The 24043-nt window shown below is 32.5% G+C and overlaps 1 protein-coding gene across 1 annotated transcript in view; it reads left to right on the top strand.

Moving 5' to 3' along the window:
- LOC118184242 (dynein axonemal heavy chain 8-like) overlaps positions 1–24043 on the top strand; it is a 442084-nt gene that overhangs the window by 195422 nt on the left and 222619 nt on the right. Inside the window, exons 27-32 of the mRNA XM_085817842.1 lie at positions 7803–7939; positions 19934–20038; positions 20172–20285; positions 21430–21492; positions 22847–23085; positions 23456–23696. Of these exons, the coding sequence (XP_085673968.1) occupies positions 7803–7939; positions 19934–20038; positions 20172–20285; positions 21430–21492; positions 22847–23085; positions 23456–23696 (899 nt within the window). The remainder of the gene's footprint in view (positions 1–7802; positions 7940–19933; positions 20039–20171; positions 20286–21429; positions 21493–22846; positions 23086–23455; positions 23697–24043) is intronic.

Below are 24043 nucleotides of genomic sequence, written 5' to 3'. Positions count from 1 at the left end.
TCTGATAAGTATAATTAAGAGAATTGTTCTCTTACATTTTATAATAACTCAGTTACAAGTTTTAAATAATGTTTTCAGAGAAAGTTAAATACTTGGAAATGAGCACAAATATTTGGTGTATTTCACTATTAAAATACCGGCCTTACCTTTATTGTCTGGCTAGTATGCTTTATAACAGGTCTGTGGGGCAAATAATAACTCAAATTATCAATTTTAGTTTCAGGAACCTTTCTATTATTTTTAGGTCTTCCCATTGCTTAAAAACTACCTTATAGTTATCTAACTGATTTTTTTCATTAATTCGTTGACACATTCTTTGATGCCTTTTAAAAGTCATAGACTTATTGTTATGTAACAGAATTTCAAATTTAAAGGGTAGTGGCAATTCATATCGGCCATCAGGAAGAACATTTAAATTCTCTTTAAATTACTTAACGGTGTCAGAATGAACAAGTTTACGGTTATCATCTTCAGTTGGATCTGTTATGCCAATGGCATCTAAATTCCAGAGTTCAGTTATGCTAAGATTAGCACAATGCAATGAAACTACATTATTGCACAAATTATTTTGTAGTAATGCTGGAATAGTAGCTGAAGTAGGTTCTTTAGATAGGCTGTTTACTTTACCAATCACAGTGTATCCGAATTTAGTCCCAACTACAGTTACACCAGAGTTCAGTTTCAGAGAACTGCCAGTAATAATGCCTCCGATGGCATCTGCTCCTAAAAGCAATTCAATGTCATATTCTGTAGCTTGAAAATCAGACAATAATATTTCTTTCTTTTAATTCTTTTAGGGTATTGGGATCAAATACTTTTGGAACACATCCACATATTTTGTTTTGAGAAAGTACTTCAAAGTTATGGTCATAAGTACCCTCAAAATTTCTTAAATTAACATCAAACACTAAATGGGAATGAGGACTTCTCTCTCCCCCCAAACAAATCGTGTATAGTGGTTTGTTTTGATTTAGGATGCAGTTGCAGAAACGCGATAACCCTTTCTGAAAGATAAGATTTCTGAGAACCACTGTCCAAAATCGTACAAACTGTAAGTTGTCTACCCTCAAATACTATTTTTAAAACAAGTGTTTGCAAATACACATTTTCATTAACAGTTGACTGATTAGACAATGCATTACTTGAAATAACAGTACTGTCAGTTTCATTTGGTTTTACAGGTTCCCCATTTGAGCACATAATGGTATAGTGAAATTTATCACATGTTAAACATTTTACTTTAGTTTTGCATGCCCGTGAACTATGTCCAACTCGTAGGCAACGAAAACAGGCGCGCTTTTGCACCAAAAGCTTTCATTTATCTTCTAAAGACATTTTGCGAGCAGCAAAACATTCGGCAGAATTGTGGGATTTCCCACAAAAGTACAACGTAAATTTCACCTACCTGTATTGTCTTGAACATTTACCAAGGCAGCAGCTGTAGAGCAACCTGGATCATCACAATGTGGACGCGAATGTGCAGAACGTGAAGCTCCCAACCCGATATGAGCGAGCTTGATCATTTCCTCACTTTGCACTTCCTTTCGAAGAAAGCACAAAAGTTTATCCAACAAACGCGCACTTCCATCGAGTGGCTTCTTTCCCACGCACGAAGAACAGTCTCTGGTAAACAAGACTCAACAAGTGGCTCTAAAAATTCTGGAAATTTTTCTTTAGTTCTACTGACACTGTCTAGTGCCATGAGCTTGCTCTCAAGTAAATCATAAAGTTCAGCTAAATCTACTTTAATCCTACTAGCAGTATTTTTCATTACTATGGAAAGTAGATCCCGTACATAAATCTGAACCAAAAGTTCATCTCTCCGAAAGCGTCCTTTAAGTTGTGTGATAACCTTTGAATAGTTTTATTAGTTGGTGGAAAACTGGTTACCAGTCTTGATGCTTTAGAATCAGCTACCACACATTGTAAAAGATATTGAAATTTATCTTCATCGACAATAGAGTTATCTATGTGGATTTTCTCAAACTGGGACCAAAAAGCAAGAAAGTCTTTCGGTTCTCCACTAAATTTCCTCAATTCAAGTTTCGGAAGCTTGAATTTCCTTTTTTGCTCGGTTGTTGTTTCTTCCGTAACCGAATTTGCCTTCTTTGCATTTTCTAATAGTGAACAGATCAAGCAGAACTTGTCACGATATTCTTCTGCTTTCAAAAAATCTTCTGAATATTCATCTTGAAGGGCATCATCACTCAGCAACAAATTCGAAACTTCTTCTTGAGTTGTTTTCATACGTGTGAATTTGTCTTGAATCTGCTGAAACAACATACTGACTTCGTTACTTCCTAAACTTTTGTTTTCGATCTTCTGAGCTATATCGTTGCAGCATACCGTAAAAGCTGTTCTCAGCGACTTTCGTTTTGCTTTCAAGACTTTTATATCCATATTTCATCAAAAATATAAAGTAGCGGACGCCAATTTTACTATGTTGCAACTCTCAGGGCTATAACGTGCAGGTTACAAATTAAATAATCACAGCAGGGATTATTAATACAGTCAAAAGTCGTTAATCCGGACTCTTCGGGACTTCGGCGATACCGGATTATTGATTTTTCCGGATTATAGATCATCAGTTTATGTCTGGTAAGATGGCATGCAGAAATTACAAAATTAAAAATATGAAACCGTAATTTATGAAATAAAGAACAATTATGATCTAAAGGGTATCAAAATTTACAAAAGGAAAAAGCTTAATATTTATTTGTTTACTTTATTAAACATTTCTTTCAATGTAAGTTGTTTAAGTTGCTTCGTTTCATGTGATAATACTTTCTCTTTAATTCTATTAAACAGACATAATTTCTTGTTTAGTTACAAAGTTCAGCTGTTTAAGTCCTATAATTGCTGTGTCGAGAATACCAACTAGTAATTTGTCAATCGAAAATTTTCATTTTCAATAAACTCTGTCACTTTCTTCACTATTGGAAGCGAATTATAATGACGAGGAACTTGTTTTAAATCATATCAAAGGATTACATCGAGATGAAATACTACATTTAGTAAGGAATTATAAGCCAAATAAAATAAAAACATCTGCCCTGGAGATAAGGATAGTGCTGACAGAGCAACTTCCAATTCATTGCGTGCTGCGGCGTTCCCCCCGCCGAGCAGCGTGAAATTGATAAACAAATTTCGGATTTCGAAACATACTTTCGCTTTAGATCCTGTGCATATTGGCAAATATATATTGGAAATTCTATTTGATATAATCGAAAGTTTAAGCTTACTTTTATAAAATTGCTCTAACAGTCTGCAAAAAATAATAAGCCGGATCCAATTCGAAGATTAAGGAACAACGCAATCTGCAACAGTAACTGAATTACTCGTAGATAATTTTAGCTTAGCTTATACCATCCGTTATACATTAAACGCGCATGCGTCAATAAGACGCATGCGCTGAAAGTTTGTAGCTTTGAGGTCCGGATTATAGATCATTCCGGATTATGGGTGTCCGAATTAATGACTTTTGACTGTATAAAGATTTAATATGGATACCTTACACAAGCTGAAAACATTACATTACTCTAACTAGTGCCTACATATAACTGATTGAAAAGGGAATTTCCCCGCTTAGTTCGCAGTTAAAGAAAAAAATAAGAATAATAAAAAGTAGTCCAATCAGATGCACTGCTCCTTCCGTTATGTAATCGTCTATCTGTAGCAGCCGTCTCCAACAATGGGTGTCCGAATTAACGACTTTTGACTGTACAAGCTTAACAATTTTTCTTTGCAGATCATACACTAAAGTTCCAAAGAATGTCTGATGCCGAATACACAATATTTATCAAACACAGAACATGATATCAAACAAACAACAAAGCTTGTTTTGTTAAATTAAATAAGTCTTCAGCAGTTATCTTAAGTACTGATACCAGTCCAAAAATTTCTTTGTATTCTAAAAATAATGAACATTCTATAACAGCTTGAATTGTGTTTGCTTCTGCATTGATTACATTTTCAGCAAAACCGCACTTTGATTGGCAGTACATTACACTTACTTTCAATATAAGCAATATTATATAAATAAGTCATTGATTCAATTTGAAACATGAAGTCAGTCTTTTCAAATATCTTACAGATGGCATCTTTACCAAATTACTTGAAAGAATAATATGTATAAAGTGTATGCAAATGCCGTCAGATAACTGCTATACCTTTTTCTTTTGTCTGATTTTTCGAAGTTTCATTTGCTCCAAAATACACTGGCCATTATTATATTCCTGAACATCGTCCTCTTTCTGTATTCAAGCACTCCAGTATTTAACAGCTGTCTCAACATCATTTTCAAGAATGTCATTAATATTTAATTCAGAAGTCAAATAACAAAAATCAGCATTATATTTTACAATTTTCACAGGACTAGTTTCGATGGTTTTACCAAACCACCATCCTCAGCTGCGCAAAGCCTCATCAAAGCGCAACGCTGCAAAAGCGCATTTGCAGCTGAGGATGGTGGCTGGGTAAATCCATCGAAACTAGTCCTGTGAAAATTTGAAAATATAACGCTGATTTTTGTTGTTTGACTTCTGAATTAGTATTTGTTTGGCGTGTTATTGTGTCTTAATCAATAATATTTGTCAAATTTTCAACAAAAGTTAAAACATTCTGAAATTCACTCCACATTGTAATTCTTGGCTTTCAACATATGCTTTACATTATCCAAATGAATAGGCTTATTGTCATTACATGTCTCAGCATTCATTTCTTTATCTATTTTTAAGCAGTTGCCTTAATCCTAGTATATGGTACAAATGGGATTTGGTGACATTATGATAACTAATTTTTATCTGCTATTAGAAATTACAGTACAGGATTCTAATTTCAACGGTGAATTAGAAAACTGTGAAGAAAATATTCCTTAAAATAAGATGGAGTCTGAAGTCATTGTGCAGTTAAAAACTTGTCCAAATTTGGCAGCTAGCCAAAGCCTCGAGCTCAGATGTTCATTTGTATAAGCATCCAGTAAATAATATACATGGAATGTCATCAGTCGAACAGCAGTTCAGTGTAACTTTCAGCGATTTATACGACTGCATTAAACCTTTTGACGGTTCTTCTGATAATTTAATAGAATCTTTTTTAAATGGCCTGGAGGAATTATTTCAACCGAATAGAATTACGAACAATGTTCACATGATTATATTTACAAAAAAAATGTTTATCGGGCTCGCTAAAATGTAATGTTAATGTTCCCAAATCCCGTGTGTACCGTATACTAGGATTAAACCAAGCATTTTGAATGCATGGAGATGTACAAAAACATAAAAACACAGCAAACAGTTCATCAGAGTTTTTATAGGTAATGAATTTCGTATTTTTGTTCACAATTTCTCTAGTTTTGATGTCAGCATTTATTATTAATTTATCAAATCTATTAATTTTGTCATTTTTCATGAAAAGTTAATATTTCTTTCTCTTTTTCATTCAGCTTTTCCTGACTGTCAGTGAGTTTTTTGTAATATATATTGGACACGCATTAAATATGCATGGGTATACATCGTCTTTTAAAATTGGACATTTTCTCAAAATTCTTAAAATCTCCGCATTACATCTTCATGCACAATCATATCTTCGTGAAAATTGTACTTTTTTCCTCTGTATGCGGTAAAATGTTTCATATTATGTCAGCATATTAATTCAAATAAATTCGTCCGTACTTGAAAAATAATAAATAAAATCATATTTCAGTACAGTCAAAAGTCGTTAATTCGGACACCCATAATCCGGAATGATCTATAATCCGGACCTCAAAGCTACAAACTTTCTGCTCATGCATCGCTTTCACGCATGCGCACAGGCGTTTAAAAGTGCGCGTAAGACCTTTATGGCTGCGAATATGTTTGTGCGCATGCGCGTTTAATGTGTAACGGAGGTATACGCTAAGCCAAAATTATCTAATTCAGTTAATGTTGCAGATTGCGTTGTTCCTTAATCTTCGAATTGGATCCGGCTTATTATTTTTTGCAGACTGTTAGAGCAATTTCATAAAAGTAAGCTTGAACTTTCGATTATGTCAAATAGAATTTCCGATATATATTTACTAATATGTAATTTGTATCTACAAAGCGAAAGTATGTTTTGAAATCCGAAATCTGTTTATCAATTTCACGCAGCGGATTGGAAGTTGATCTGTCAGCACTATCCTTATCTTCAGGGCAGATGTTTATATTTTATTTGGCTTATAATTCCTTACTAAGTATATTTCATCTCGATGTACTCTGTCTTTGATATGATTTAAATCAAGTTCCTCATCATTATAATTCGCTTCCGATAGTGAAGAAAGTGACCCACAGGTTATTGAAAACGAAAACATTTTAGTCGGTATTCTCAACACAGCAAGTATAGGACTTGAACAGCGGAACTTTGTAACTAAACAAGAAATTATGTCTGTTTAATAGAATTAAAGAGAAAGTATTATCACATGAAACGAAGCATTGAAAGAATGCATTGAAATTACATTGAATTACAATTACATTGAATTCAATGTAATATGAAATACAATTACATTGAAAGAAATGTTTAATAAAGTAAACAAATAAATATTAAGCTTTTTCTTTTTGTAAATTTTGATACCCTTTAGATCATAATTGTTCTTTATTTCATAAATTACGGTTTCATATTTTTAATTTTGTAATTTCTGCATGCCATCTTACCAGATTTAAACTGATGATCTATAATTCGGAAAAATCGATAATCCGGAATCGCCGAAGTCCCGACGAGTCTGGATTAACGACTTTTGACTGTAGTGAATTAATTGCTGACATGTCATTTTCATTGATTTCGGAAATAGGATTTCTTTAAATATATAAGATGCATAACTTAATAATTTATGTTATAGATTATTTTCATCTTTAAATATTTGCTATAATATTTTTTAAAAATATTTTAAGTATTAATTATTTTAGCAAAATTTTAAGCAATAATTTAGCACGTATTTTTAGTACTAATTAAATTTAATAATTCAAAAGCATTTATATTAAATTTATATTTCATTAGATGAATCTACCTTAGATTAATATATTTAGATGAAATAAAGTAATGAAAACATTGCAAAATATATCTTATGAGGACTTCAGCTTCTTGAAAGGGCAGATTTAGTCCGTTTTCATTCTAAACGTAACATTGATGCACTATGAAAAAAATGCTAAAACGACCACATCTAAAAGCCGTCAAATCACAACGTTTCGATGAGATGGACTAATTGGCAAGATGCAATGGCAAATATTTTGTGTTTTCGCTGTGTTGTAAAGACATCGCAAAAGTTACCACAACCACTTTGCAACCTTTCGAACCAGTTTGCAACGTCTTTGCTGTGTCATGTGCTATTTGGGTACATGTCAATAATTCAATAATTCTTTTTTTTTTTAAACTTTTTACATACTTTTACTGCTTTTCTCCTACAAGTTTATCTCCAAATAGGTCTACTACACTCAAAAAGATTTTTGGCATTTTTAAATGGACCTTTGGATTCATAAATTTGGATAGCATAAATTCTTGGAGGGAGGTGAGGGGCAATAGTTTCAGTGTTGAAATGCCTTCGTTCTATGTATGTGAAACAACAATAAGTTTTTATAATAACTCCTCTCTTTCAGTATATATATGTTCATTGCATATATTTATTGAAAATATTTATTTAATAATATTTTTATATAATTCCTAAATAAAATTCAAATTCTGTTATTAAACAGGTAAAATTGTTAAAAATTTAATGAATGATGTCCATCGCTGGTTTACACTTTTTGGAAGTTATATTAATGAAAAATACTTGAATTTGATGACTGAAATAGCAGATTTTATTGATGATAAGAATAAAACTTTAAGTCTTCCTATTCATGAACTGCAAGATGTACAGCGTGCAATGAATTGTTTTGAAAATATTCAAGAAAACCAGATTCGAATTGATATGGAATTTGAGCCCCTGGAGGTAAGTTAAATTCATTTGGATAGCATAAATTCTTATCAATTTAGTGGAACTGGAATTTATAAGCTTTTTAATTTAGAAGCTGATAATTCAGAAAGAAATTAAATGTTTTAATAGGGATGTAAGATTCGTTTGCGAACTGATTCACTTTACTGAGTAAGTGAACCATGAAACATAAAACTGAGTGGCATCTTCAAGAGATCTTATTGAAAACATGCCATGAATGTTCGATTTCCATTTTAGAGAAGAAAGGAATGTTTCATTTCTAAAATGGAAATGAGTTTAATTTTTATAATTTCACAACATTTTTCATATCTTTTATTCCAGAATTTTATTATTAGTACTTACTTATAAAGGGGGTTTCATAGAATCTCTAAATTGACAGTTGAAAGAAATCAATCCAGGGATTTAGCAGTTCACTTCATTTGATTCTTCCAGTCCCACTCATTGTTTGATTCCTTTCACTCTTTCCTTTGTTCTTGCACCTTGATTCACTTTGTGAATTAAGAGAGAAGCTTGCTAATATCTAAGGGACCTGATTATTATTGACAAAATTTAGTTGTAAAAGTTATTAGAGGGTCAAGTGGCCCTATTTTTCCATTGAAAGGAATAGATGAATAGTTTTCAAGATAATAGGTTAATTATGAGACTATATGCTCTGCGAAAAAGATTAGATTACGACCTTTAGGAGCCTTGCTAGTGCCCACATAACTTAAGGAGGGTTGATTATTGCTAACATAATTTAGTTATAGAGATGTTGGAAGAGGTAAAGAAGCCTTATTCTTATTCTAAGTTTGATATATTTTTATGATAAATGAGGTTAATTACAGAATTTAGAAATTTTTTTTGCATTTCATAATTTTAGGAATACGAGATAAATATTTAAATATACGCAAGGAAGAAAACATCATAGCAATAGGAACATTGTACTTTGGTAGAATCAAATTAAGTTCTTTGGTAGAAATACTAGGTGAATAAAAATGGTACATCAATCTCTTCTTACGCAAAGGCATTTTATTGTTTAATATTGAGGATTCAAATTAAATATGGAAATAGGTAACAAACAATCAGCATTGACTGTGGTATCAAACTGCATATGACATGGTAAGCACTGCCATTCAGACAGCATAATTTTAATTTTCATCCATGTTTGATGTATCATTCCTGCAGTTTGACAAATTGAAATTTTGTACAGTATTACCATTTGGCATCTTTAATTTATCTTCCAAATTAAAATCATATACTTACTAAGAAATGGAGGGATTTAAAAGAAATATATATACTTATCGTTATATCTTCATTTTATTTTGAATGTCTTTGACTAATGTAATTTGTAACAAATATAATTATTGTAATTAATAATACATCCAATTGACAATTTTTATAAACATTTGAACTATTATTGTAACTTATAAGTATCATATTTTAATTATCTTTAACCCATAAGTCTCTTCTTAGGAAGAAACTTCACATTTTATTATAACCATTTTAGATTGCTTTTATTAGCATCTGCTTGACACAGCCACTTAACACAATCTCTTAACAGTGAAATGATCTGATTTTTGGCAGAGTTAGATTCCAAAGCGTTCCAATAACTAAGAAAAAAATATAAAACTTTTTCTACCAAATTAAACTATAATGTAGCTTGCAGACAACACAACAGAGGTACCTGCAATTAAATTACATGAATATGATGTGCGCAGCACATAATGCATTTTTTATTTTACTTTAATTATAGCTAGTAGACATTTATATTGGTTAGACAGTTTGCTGCATTATCATAGCTTTAATCTCTGCAATCTTTAATATTTATATCTAACTGATTCAATTGCCCAATCCTGTGATTTCCACTGATGCACGAGTGTGTGAATGTATAAGTAAAATCCAAAGAGACATCCCACACATTGACCTTTATCTAACAAATAGTATATTAAGTTAATCAATATATGATCAGTCACATGATGAACTAAAAATTACGGCATATTGCTTTGGTTTCTCAAATTCAGTTTAAAAAATGCTTATTGTTTTTCACTAATATTTTCAATTAATTCATTGCATATTGTTCAACGATAAATAATTTACATTTCTACTAAGTCATAGTTTTGTATATGAGACGCTAATTTGCCAATTTCAACTGTAAACTCCAAGACTCCTGGGTAATTTCTTTTAGGTGTAGTTGATAATCTGGGACATTCACTATCATTTTGAAATGTGGCTGAATATTTCCTTAAAAATTTTATATTTTATAATCACAATTTGAAACACTTTTCTACACTATTTTTTCCTTTCAAATAAAGGGTTTCAGTATTTGTATCGGTATGACCATGTACAGAACTTCTTGGTATGAATGCTGTTATGAAATTCTTGTATTTCATTGAATATTCATGTTGTTAAATTATTCTTTAAAATTTTACCAATCTGTGTAACCTGTAGTAAAAGATAACTCAACTGATGAAAACTGTTTACATACAATTAGTGTTATTGCTATACACTAGTCATCCTATTTCATTTTTTTCTTCATTTGATTTTGTAATAAAATATGACATTTTATTATGATCTGGTAATTTTCTGTCCAACTTCTGTAATAATTGCTTTTGATATATAGGATGTCCCTAAATTCATGGGTCAAGCTTTAAGGGTAGGTAAAATACATATAAGGGAGCATTTTTTGTATAGTAGTGTGAGGTAACAAATGAAAAGTATAGGCAGAAAAACAGGAAATGCTGAGGAAATGAAAAAAAAGCTCTTTATAATATTACATTAAGGGCTCAAAATGTACCACCACTAACATACAGGCTTGGTAGTTTCTAGCAAGTGACTGGTGTATCCTTTCAAAGATGCCAGATGTTTCATGAACAATTGCAGCAGTGACTGAATTTTGCAATGAGGTCCTCATCGATGAGTCGAGTCTCGTTTGCAATGAGTCGAGTCTCGTAGACAGGTGCCTAGAGGTGTCCCCATAAGAAAAAAATAGATACTTGATAAATCTGGTAAATATACTGATCAAACTGGTCCACTTCATCCAGTCCATAGAGGACGAAGGTGACATTGAGGTTTTTATGCATATTATTGTGCAAATGGTCTGGAACTCCACTGTGCTGAAACCATATAGCATTTCAAACAGCCACTGGAGCACTATCAAGTAATTCCAGTAGTACCTCTTCCAGAAAGATTTTATATGTTGTGCCATTGAGTTGATGTGGTAGCAAGTCTAGGCTAATAAGGAAATCATTAGCAATAACTTACTCACACATTAACAGATTGGAGTGAATGTCCGCTGTTGCAAAAACCAATGATAGAAATCTATGTGCCGAGGATAATCAGTTGCACTTAGGGCTTGCATTCTCTATAAGTGGCACTGAAAATCTTTTCTTGTACAAAATTTTTCATACAGTGTTTTTACTTGTGCCTGTAATTCATGCAGTCAATCTAGTGCTAGTGCTTGGTTTATATTCAACTTCTATCCGAATGCGTTTTTTCATTTCTAGAACTATTACATTTCTCAAGCGACTGGCATCTAATTTCTTGACATGAAATTAACCTTTGTCACAAAGCTGGTGGTGTAAAGATGGAAAAATTTTGTGACCCAACTTTGTCCTATTGAGGCAGTGTTCATGCTACAACCTTAATGCCTCTCTCCAAGTCTTAAAATTTTCTTTCATTGATATGTCTACATGCATTTTTATAACATGCTTAAACAGTGTAGCTTATTGCTTTAACTTTTCGTACTCTTTTTTTAATCTTGATTTATGATGATAACTTTTTCGTGGTATTTTATGAAATTCTGATTAAAAAATTTAAAAAAAAAGAATACTTTTTTTAAAATAAAGGGGGAAATGTTTATGTTACTTGCATTGAAATAGAACAGAGAATGCACATTTATATTTTGCTGTTTGTCAGTTGTTACTACAGTACTTAACTGTAGCTGTTATACTGTTTGAAAACATCAAACAATGACTATTTATATGCACAGTATGTATATTGAGTTATCAAGCATGTACATTTTGTGTACACTAATGCACTGTATGCTTATGCAGTATGTGGCACGAATCTGATTTTATTACTTTATCTATTATTATGATGATATTTATTTATATTTAAACATTATGACATACATGTTCTATATTATTAAAGGTTTATGAAAAGTTTTTTTTTTTTTTTTTTTTTTTAATTTATTGAGGATTTTTTCCCCATACTGAAGCCATGCTTTTCTGAATTGCAGGCCCTTAGCATTTGTCTTATTTATGTATTGGTTAATCTGGTATTATTCCTGTTTACCCCTAACCATATGTATGTAATAGTGTAAGTGTAATTGAATATGTATTTAATTACCAAGTTGTTATAATTAAAAGTTTTATGATTTTAATAAAATGATTTCCTTCTGAATGTAAAGTGAATCTTTGTGCTAACATTTGTAGCATTAAGATCAGAAGTATTTTTAAATTATTCACATATCTTTTGAAAATTTAAAGATAGTTACCTGGTGTAAGTAGAATTAAAGTTTCAAAATGTGTTTTCTGCTATAAAAATCTGTCTAAAATATTTAATCGATCATTTGCTTTAAAATTACTGTTCTTTGGGGAGAGGAGAGATCCTCTGATTTTAATTTTAATTTCTATATACTAAATTTGAATCTATTCATACTTAAAGTTGTGGGTCATATTTCAGTTATTAAGTGAATATTAAATAATTGTTAACTGAATCTAATTTTGTAGTAGTTTCTTATATTAAGGTGCTATTGTCAGTCTTTTATTTTGCAAACCATGTTTTATTTATACTCACGTTTGTGAAAATTGCAACACCATGAAGGACTTACGCGAGTGAGCTGAAATTTTCAGGAAATGCAAAGTAGCACATGATATGCAAATGATTAGAATTGCAAATCCGTAGCGCATGCGTATGCTGAGCAGCGCCCTCTGAACGGCTGATGGATCCGAATAAATAGACGGCTGTAGCGAGGCGTGTATGGTTATCGGTGGTTATCTGCTAGTGGTAAACGTTAACTCAATCTGTACTTATGCCTCGTCGACGAAAGAGAGCGAGATTTGAACAACTTACAGAGTTTGAACGAGGGAGAATCATCGGCCTTCGTGAAGCTGGATTGTCGTATCGTGCAGTAGCCTCTCGTGTGCAGCGTAACAGCAGCACAGTGATGCGCGTTTGGAAGCAGTGGACGGACGAGTGTCGGACAACTCGGAAATCCGGGAGTGGACCCCGAAATGTGACGTCAGCTCGCGATGATAGACACCTGGTCCGCATGGCGCGGACGGACCGTACAGCTTCCTCTAGACAATTGGCAGCACTGTGGTCAATAGCTACAGGTGTTTCATTGTGTGCTTCATCAATTCGTAGACGTCTGCTGCAGTGTGGACTGTCTAATCTAATCGGTATCTTTTACAAATTGGCCTTGGCTACAAAGAGCCTTAATCCAATCGGTTTTGATCATGCCATACGGCCAGTTGGTTAGAGAGAATAGTGGTGCATACGCACCCGCACAGAGGCGAAAAATTTATAGGAGATAATCCTGCGATTATAGCTGTACATGTGATAAGCAATTTGGCATTAGCAATTATTACGGCAGTGGTCTCAGTTCTCATGCAGTCAGGCGGCATGGCGGTCAGATCGGAAAGCAACCCTTCAACCTCGGCATCCACTCCCTGAATGAGAGAGGAGCACTTAGAATTCTAAGCAACAAGTGAAACCCACGTGATGTGGGTCAGCCAATCAGAGAAGAACTTAGTTCGCAAAGTTCTATTTGACCAGAGTGGTCACATGAATGATTCAATTGAATGGAAATTAAAATAATAGAAATAAACTTGAATAAATGAGATCTTGGATAAATGGAAAAGATATTTACACTATTTACATATTTACAATCACCATCTAGGATTGTGATGTATTGTGCGCGGTCTTTTTACCGTATGTTCAATAGTTGGATCATAATCAATGATGTTTTTGATTGCTTGGTACTCGCTATTCCTAGCTTTCTCAAAGAAATTGTGAGATATGGTGAGGATGTGATCCATAAGATCAGGAATTTTGAGGTCTTTCTGGATATCTTTATTCCTGATAAACCAGGGAGCGTTTGTGATTGATCGTAATATTTTATTTTGTAAAATACCAATCTTTTTCCTTTCATTTTTATTATTATTATTTTCCTTTCATTTATTCCTTTCATATTTATTATTTTATTTCATTTTATTCATTATTTTATAGCCCAAGCAGGGGCGGCATATGTAAGGATCGGTCTTATGAGAGAAGTATAGAGAATCTTTTTTGTATGTAAGTTAAGTTTGGAGTTACGTCCAATAAGTGGATAAATAGCCATATAAGCAGAATTCCCTTTATTGGCAATGTATTGAAGGTGGGTTTTGAAGTTCAGCTGTTTATCGATATAGACACCCAGATATTTGTAAGCATCATTATGTGGGATAAGAGTGCTATTGATTTTAATTTCAGTGTTGACATTCTGAAGTTTTTTATAACGTCTATAGAGAACAGTATTGCATTTGTGAGCGTTGAGATTTATTTTCCAAATTGTGCACCAGTGTGCGATATTGTTAACATACATTTGGAGGTTGTTAATGGCCAGTTGAGGTTGAATAGATTCAGAGAGAACAACAGCATCATCTGCATATTTGAGTACTTTGGAGTTAAGTGGTTGAGGAAGATCGTTAATATAAATATTAAAAAGTTTTGGGCTCAAAACACTACCTTGAGCGACGCCACAAAACATCCTTTTCTTTTTGGAGAAGGTATTACCTATTCTGACTTGGAAAGTTCTGTTACGTAGAAAAGAGAAGATAATTTTAATTAAATTTTTAGGAATTTCGAGATCTATGAGTTTTAGAATTAGCCCAGCATGCCACACTCGATCAAAAGCTTTCTCAAAATCGAGGTAGCATGCGGCAACTGCACTTTTTTTCTGAAACGCAAGAGCTATTGTTTCCACAAGATTTAAGACTTGATGTGTGGTCGAATGACCTTTTCTAAATCCAAATTGTAAGTTATCAATAATGTCATTATTTTCTAGGAAGTTTGTGAGTCTATTGTTAAGGATTTTCTCATAAATTTTGCCCATAGCAGGCAAAAGACTGATGGGTCGATAGCTATTGACATCTTTTGGGTTTTTTCCCGGTTTGGGAATAAAAATTACGATAGAGTGCTTCCATTGTTGGGGGAAGTATGACTGTCTAATACAACCATTGATAATATTGCAGAGATTGATAATGCATCTATTTGGCAGGGCTTTAAGTGCTTTATTGTTAAGTTGGTCGTAACCTTTCGCTTTTCTTGGCTTAAGGTTTTTAATAATGTTTTTCACCTCTTTAGGAGAAGTAAACTGTATGTGCCTTTGAGGCGTATGTGCCTTTGAGGCTTCTTGAGCTTCGTTTTCAGTTTCCGAGTTATTAGACGGGAGGGGTTTATAGATATTTTCTTGTACTTCTGCCATGAGGTCAGCAATGTCTTGGTCCGAATAATATTTAGTTCCAGAGTGTTCAATTGCGTGCTGGGTATAACTGTTATTATTTTTGAGGGAGCGCGCGATTCTCCAAACATTTTCATGGTTCGGCTCCAAATTTTCAAGTAGGTGGTCCCATTGTTGATTCCTGTGTTCTTGAATTTCAGTCTTGATTTTTCGGTTTAGGTAATTGAGGTGCCGTTTATCATTTGGGTTTCTAGACTGATGCCAGGTCTTAATGGCTGCGTTTCTGAGCTTGATAGTATTTTTAATCTGGGTGGGAAGGGTTTGAGATTTATTTTCTTTTATGGAGTAAGTAGCAGTGGAAATAGCGTTTTGAATGGTAGTAGTAAATTTATGGATTTCGTTCTCTATTGCAAAGCTATGGGGGTAACTATTATTGCAGGTATAATTTTGCAGAAGATTATTGACTAGATTCCAGTTGGTCTTGGTAAGATGTTTTTTCAAAGGGTGATAGAATCCATAGAAGTCAAAGGTGACTGGCAGGTGGTCAGAATTAAGGTCATAAGTGACTTCCAGAGAAGGAGTTTGATTGATATTTTTGAGTAATAGAACATCAAGGATGTCTCCGGCGCCATCATGATGAATTCTAGTGGGGGTGAAAGGTGCGACAATTTTTAGATCTTGATTTAGTAGGTAGTTGTTCAAGAAATTTCCATTTGTATTGTTGAATCTTGAATTCCAAGCTTGATTTTTAGCGTTAAGATCACCCGCAATTAAAGTAGGAAAATTAGCAGCTGTGAGATTATTTAGAACAATAATGATCTAAATAATCTCACAGCTGCTAATTTTCCTACTTTAATTGCGGGTGATCTTAACGCTAAAAATCAAGCTTGGAATTCAAGATTCAACAATCCCGCTTTAATTTGTGGTACCATGATGGCCGCATTCGGGTCAGACGCTATGCCGGTGAACGCCACCTTCCGGAGTGCATTATCGAACGCCACAGTGGACGAACACCCGGAGTTATGGTCTGGGGCGCCATAGCATATCATAGACGATCTCAATTGCTACGAATTGTGGGCAATCTGAACAGCAACCGGTATATCCGTGAAGTTCTACAGCCCGAAGCTGTTCCCTTTCTTCAAAGCTTGCCAGGCGCTGTATTTCAACAGGACAATGCCCGCCCTCATACTGCTCGGATTGTTAAATCCTTCTTTGCAGCGCAGCAGGTACAGCTTCTTCCTTGGCCTGCGTGTTCCCCGGATATGTCGCCAATTGAACATGTGTGGGATGTCATTGGTCGGCGTCTTGCTCGTGATCCTCGTCCTGTTGCGTCTGCAGACGAACTTTGGGTACTCGTACAAACGATATGGAATGCTCTTCCTCAGTCAGACATTCAAACTTTGTTTGACTCCATGCCACGTCGTGTAGCAGCACTTATTGCGGCGCGTGGTGGCCACACAAAATACTGATTCTGATCTCTTGTTCTTGTTTGTTTGCTTTGAACATTTAATCATTTATTTGTACCACTACCACTCAACTGTGTATTAAATTGCATTCAATTATGACGATTCCTTCTTGGTGTTGCAATTTTCACAAACGTGAGTATATGATAGGTAATCTTTGCATTCTTTTAAACGTAAATATAAGGCCTACAAGAAGAAGGTTATTAATGGCGGATTTTACGAGTTCTTTATTAAAATGAACTAAATGAATGCATCTTAAAATGAATGCATAATTATACATAAAAGTAGAACATAGAAGAAAAAATTACATATTAGACAAAAAATTTAAAAAATGTATTAGAAGAGCATATTTCTGTAAATCTATAACATCTCTTTTAATATTTTAATATTAGTATGCTATCATTGTTGCTTTTATTTTGATATCTATCTTTCGAAATATTTCTTCTCTGCATTTGCTTCCAATTATATAGTATTACTAATTACATGTTATATATTTCCATGTATTTGCTTCCAGTTTTATATGTATGCATATACATCATGTGGAAAAGCTGTGCCTTTTTTTAATAGTGAATTTTATGAACAGCATGCAAGTTTGAATAATATAATAAACATAATTTTTTCATGATTTTTTTTGGCATCTTTCCAGCAGCTGGAAAATTCCCTCTCAAAGATGGCTTTAACTTATTTGGAAAGAAATTATCAAGCTGTCGTTTGATAGGCTCCAAATAAATGAACTTCATTCGAGGATTTTGAAGTGTCCTAAGCTGAAAATCTGATGAGACAGGGTTAGTTGTGTGTAAAGGAGTGAAAAAAGTATGCCTATCCTACTCAGGGAGTATGTGTTGAACATTTATTGAAATGTTGGTCCAACATTGCGATGGAGAAACAAAACACCTTCAGTTCTGATAGCTTAGCACTGATTTCTTCTTTTGAAAATGCCATCTGTAAATAAGTATTTTTCTGAATAGATGGTCTTGCTATGTGGTAAAAATTTTTAATAAATTACTACAAATATATTACAAGTCTAGTTCTTCTAAGGCCAGCACTAGACACTTGATGCAATCTCTATGAATCATACATTCTAAAAATTTTGCTGTACATAAATCTAGCTGTCCAGTACCTGTCCTAAATTTAAAAAAGCTTATTGTTCCAAAATTTTGCTGTTTGGTGTTTCTGTAAATTCTAAAAATTCTTCCACCTGCTGTGGCCACACCAGTTGCACCAGCTCTGGCACTGGCTATGAGTCCTACCATGCACAAAGCATCACTTTCTTAGGATGATATCCATTTTTGGATGTAACTGAAGTTTGTTTGATATACTGTGATCTTCCTTTCATGACATTACTCCATAGTATGTCATGAGACTGTACTTGTATGTGTATCCAATATTTTTGTGCTAAAGCCTTTCAAACCACCTTTGAAATGTGCCATCAAAAATAGCACATTATACAGTCAAAAGTCGTTAATCCGGACTCGTCGGGACTTTGGCGATTCCGGATTATAGATCATCAGTTTAAATCTGGTAAGATGGCATGCAGAAATTACAAAATTAAAAATATGAAACCGTAATTTATGAAACAAAAAACAATTATGATCTAAAGGGTATGAAAATTTACAAAAAAAAAAAAAAGCTTATATTTACTTGTTTACTTTATCAAACATTCCTTTCAATGTAAGTTGCTTCGTTTCATGTGATAATACTTTCTCTTTAATTCTATTAAACAGACATAATTTCTTGTTTAGTTACAAAGTTCCGCTGTTCAAGTCCTATACTTGCTGTGTTGAGAATACCGACTAAAATGTTTTCGTTTTCAATAACCTGTGGGTCACTTTCTTCACTATCAGAAGCGAATTATAATGATGAGGAACTTGATTTAAATCATATCAAAGACAGAGTACATCGAGATGAAATATACTTAGTAAGGAATTATAAGCCAAATAAAATATAAACATCTGCCCTGAAGATAAGGATAGTGCTGACAGATCAACTTCCAATCCGCTGCGTGAAATTGATAAACAGATTTCGGATTTCAAAACATACTTTCGCTTTGTAGATACAAATTACATATTAGTAAATGTATATCGGAAATTCTATTTGACATAATTGAAAGTTCAAGCTTACTTTTATGAAATTGCTCTAACAGTCTGCAAAAAATAATAAGCCGGATCCAATTCGAAGATTAAGGAACAATGCAATCTGCAACATTAACTGAATTAAATAATTTTTGCTTAGATTATACCGTCCGTTACACGCATGCGCAAAAACATATTCGCAGCCGTAAAGGTCTTACGCGCACTCGTAAACGCCTGTGCGCATGCGTGAACGCGACGCATGCACAGAAAGTTTGTAGCTTTGAGGTCCGAATTAACGACTTTTGACTGTATATATATTGTACAAATTTTACATATTATTTGACTATAATTTTTTCCTTTTTTGAAATAAAAGAACATGATGTGATGAAAGTAAACTTTTTTATTATCCATTTTTAGTACTGCATTGGAACCAAAATAATATTTCAGAGCATACAAGAATAACACAATATGAGCAGAAATATTCTGCTTTACTCTTAAGATTGAAACAAACTTTTAAGATTAAAACTTAAGCTTTCTCTTTTTAATTATCAAGTTGTTGTATGATATGGTACAAAAACATTAGAGTGGAATGCACTTTGGTTTTTTTTAATTTGTATAATTTTTGGATGACCTAATAGTTTTGTTTAAAAGTTTAGATTAATTGTGTAGTATTGTGCACAAAATGCTATTTTTTATGATTGAAATGTACCCAGATATTTAAGGCCTACTTCCAGTTTTCAGTTTCTTTTTTTTTTTTTTTTTTTCTGTGTGTGTGTGTGTGTGTTTGTATTTACATTTGCATATTTTTCTTTACTTCAAAAATATAACAACTTTGTGCTGAATCTGTATTTCTATACTGCCTGTTACTGAAAATTTAATTTAGGAAGAAAGTATTAAAAGTCACAGAAACTTTAGAATAATCCTTTGTGTGTTAATCTTTTGATAAATTTCTGTTTTTATGTATTAAAATGTATTATAAATAATAAATACATTCTTGTAAGTAATGAAAATTGAAAAAGAAGTTTCATTTTAGGATGCTTATGATCTGTTGTTTAAATTTAATTTTCCTGTTGATCAGTATGAAGTAGAAAAAGTGAAGACTTTGCAAAAATCTTTCATGGATTTACAGCGCAAAGCTGTATGTATATATATTTATTGTTTCTTCAAATTCTAAGAGTTTGATAATTAAAAGATGAATTTTAAATGTTTTATACTGATATTTATATTATAAAATGAGTCTGTTAATGTCAAATAAATTAATTGTTTTAAAGGGGAAAGTTGTTGATAAACTTGCTGAAAATCAGTATGAATACCTAACTGAACTCAAAGAATTTATCAGAGTCTTTAAAACTGATGTGGAGGAATTTGATAACGATTACCAAAAAGTAATTATTTTTGTGTTCTACACTTAGTCTCATAGTTATGGATTATATTATATAAATATATTACTCTAGCTTTTCTCTTAAAAGAACTTTTCTTTTATTCATTTTTGTATAAAGTTAATGTTGTGGGTATTGCGTCTGAGTTTATATAGCACATTTTTACAAATTTTTTATGTGAGACTTTTTAGAATGAATACAAATATTTAATTAACATTATATTGATATAAAATCTATTTTTCCCCTTATTTAATAGTGGGAAATATTTAGGATTAAAATAAGATCGTTTACTTTAGAAGGGTTTGCTTAAAATTTAGCATTTTTGGTTCATGATTTTCAAAACGAATGACATTACCAGCAAAGATCTTCTGGTTGCAGCTTCGAAGGTCACTTCGGTTAAAGAGATAAAAGAAATCTTTTCGTCGGGGTTAGAATATGGACACGGATCAGGATCAGGATCAGGAATCCCCCCTTCTGAGTTCAGCAGAGGTAACAACACCATGAGCTAGTAGGGTTTTTTGAGCAGTGAGAAAAGAAGGTTTTTTTTTTTTTTTTTTTTTTTTTTTTTCCCCTGAGAAGAGCCAGGACTTTCCTGCTGGAGCTATGGGCATTTTGGCCCAGTATCCAACTCCCACATCATCAATGAGCCACAACTGTTAATGTTTTTATTTTATTAAAATTCATGTTATTGTTAGAACTTGAGTTAAAAATTCATTTCAACCCCCTATTTATGACAGGGGTTTGTGTAGCGGTTTTGGCCTCTACATTACACTAGTTATAAATCTTGATGCTCCACAAAACATTTAATATGTCTTTTGAGTTGTAACTATAGTTTCTTAAGCAGCTGTTCAAAACTAATAAATATATTCCATAATTTTACATTTATTTATTAAGTGTTATATCCAATTTGTATAGTTTATAGTACAATTATTTGCTGTAATTTATGAAATATCTAATAGATAATTTTTATGAACATTTGTATCATAAATGTAATTGCAAAGGATGTGTTTAACAGCATATATTCCCTAGCTTGTTAAAGAATAATTGTTTCCACACCATTTTCTTATTTCATATTGTGTCTCTGTGTATACAGCTGTATAAGTCTATAAAGTCGTATAAGTGTATATATGTTAAATGTCACTATATTTAGGAAGGACCAATAATAGCAGGAATAACACCTGAAGAAGCTAGTAAAAGAGTTGATGCCTTTTCTGTAAGTTGATTTATATATTACAAAGTTTTTTTTTTTTTATAAAAAAGGCTTAATTTGGTTATAAAGTGTAAAATTTAATGCTTGAACTTTTAAAGAATTTATTTTATATATTAACTTTATTTTTCTGATGTTAATCTGTATATCATTCAAACGTCATGCAATATCAAAAGTGGTTGGTTAGTAACTCAGTGTTATTACATAGTTTAATGAAATTCATTTTCACTACATAGAAATATGAACATTTTTTGCCCCTATTCTCTCGGCACATGTGGAAAAAGGGCCATGCTTCAAGTTCTGATTTCAGAGAGGGAGAACACTATAGGAGACAATTATGACATTCTTTCATCCTACTTCCCTTCACCAAACCACTCGAGAAGATTATTGGCTTGCCAATATTTTAAGTGCCTTCATGCTGCACAGACACTAGTAGACATCCATGCCTTCTCCAGGATTTGAACCTCTGACCAATGATATGATAGCCAGTGTTGCTAACCACTATCCCAACCAGGGCAGCAGCAGGACAGACATGGACACAAGTCTATGAAAACTTAAAAGTAGCCAAATACATCATTTCAATCTAGAAGCAGTTTAGAGGTAAGGTACTTGTAATGTATGTATACAACTAGTTTAAAGTTGAAATTGTGCTACAACAGATTCTCACGACTGTTATTTGGCAATAATTGCTAAAAGAAATGGTCAAAGCAATGTCGTCCCAAATTGCAAAGGAGTTAAGTGCAATTTCAGGAATTCAACTACTCAGATATATACTTAAGTATGGCTGCATGAACTGTGTGCAAGGAAATCTAGGATTTTTGTCCTACTAATATAGGTTATGAAATGCATCCAGTTGCAGTGGTACAGTGATCATTGTGATTGGAGAATGATAGACTGGAGCCCAGTTGTCTTTACTGACGAGTTTCTTCATTGTTTGAGTTATTCCAAGTATGTTACAATTTGGATGGAGCAAAATCAATGTGACATCATGTAATAAGGCTGAAAACATGCATGAAAGGCATTGGTACAATGGTGGTTTAATCATGTTGTGAGCTTATATTCTCTTGAATGACTGCATTGACCTTCACATTTTTACCAGTTCAATTATAGATGCTGAAATATGCAGAGATAAGGTTCTAGATCCTTCTATAAGGTATCAATGAGAGAATGTAAACAGTCAATGAAAGTGCAAGGTTGAATGCATTTATTTTTCCAAATTTTCATTTCATAATTTAAGTTTTTCGATAAACCCATTTTGGAACTTTTTCTTTCAGTTAAAAATAACTTTTTTTTCTGTATTCTGTAAGAATGTTTATAATATGTCTTTGCATTTATTTATTTATTTTTATATTTCCCAAAGGATCGATTTGATAAATTATACAACAGATATGAAAGCTACAAAGATGGTGAAGAACTGTTTGCTCTTCCAGTGTCTGAGTACCCAACTCTTGCACAAACAAAGAGAGATATGGTTCTATTGCAAAAGTTATTTGCATTATTTAACATAGTTATGAGAAAAATAAAAGGTTACTTTGTTTATAAATGGGAAGATGTTGATGTGCAAGTAATGACAGATGAACTAACAGATTATCAAACCAAGTTAGTAATGATATCTTTGTAAAGTTATATTGGTAATATTTCTTTAGAAATTTCTGAATTTAATTTAGATGAAAGCAAAGTATGAATTCAGAGAAAATAATTTAAAATGTTTTGAGTTATTAAAAGGCAAACCAATGGACATAAACCATTGGGGGGGAACATGAAAATAAGACATTATATTGTGTTCTATAATAACATCTCAAAGTACATTTGAATTTTTATTTCCTTACTTATTTTTAAATTCATAATATGCATTTTAGTTTTTCTTCACTTTCTCAAAAGAGTTTTTAGCTTATTCAAGCCTTTTTTATACTTATAAATAATGGGTACTTTTAATGTATTACTTATTTTTCCTTTTCAATGTTATCAGATGCATGAGACTCCCTAAAGGATGTAAAGAGTGGAGTTATTTTAATGATTTAAAGCAAAGAATTGAAGACTTCAAGGAAACATGTCCACTTTTAACAAGATTGAGAAATGATGCTATGACAATGAACCATTGGCATAGAATTGAAAAAATCTGCAGTCACAAATTTGATGAAGATCAGTCAAAATGGACTCTTGGTACTGTAATGGAGGCTCCATTACTAGAATTCAAAGATGATGTAGAGGTAAATAGTAAATTAAGCAGTTATGTATTTAAATATATGGAATCAATGTAAAAATATGTGAGAATTTAAATTTATGATTCATAATATTTAGGTTCTGCATTCAAAGTGCATCATTATTTGCTTCAAAATAATACTTTTTAAGTTTTTTTTTTTTTATAATCAAACTCTTGAATGCATTGAAACATTTAGAATTTTACATAAATGAGAATAGGCTATGTGTGTGCTAAGAATAAACTTATATAATATTAGCCAAGTTATGTGTATTTGAAATCTAAATGGAGCAAGCAGTTCTAATGTTTTATTTGTCCCTCTTAAATAAAAATTTCAGTAATGGTATGGTATGCTAA

The sequence above is a fragment of the Stegodyphus dumicola genome, chromosome 5 (genome assembly GCF_044657685.1).
Source record: "Stegodyphus dumicola isolate Sdum_Otavi_A_Nest chromosome 5, ASM4465768v1".
NCBI classification, from domain to species: domain Eukaryota; kingdom Metazoa; phylum Arthropoda; class Arachnida; order Araneae; family Eresidae; genus Stegodyphus; species Stegodyphus dumicola.
Note: the sequence above shows the minus strand (reverse complement) of the source record. Positions and strands in the feature narration are given on the sequence as shown.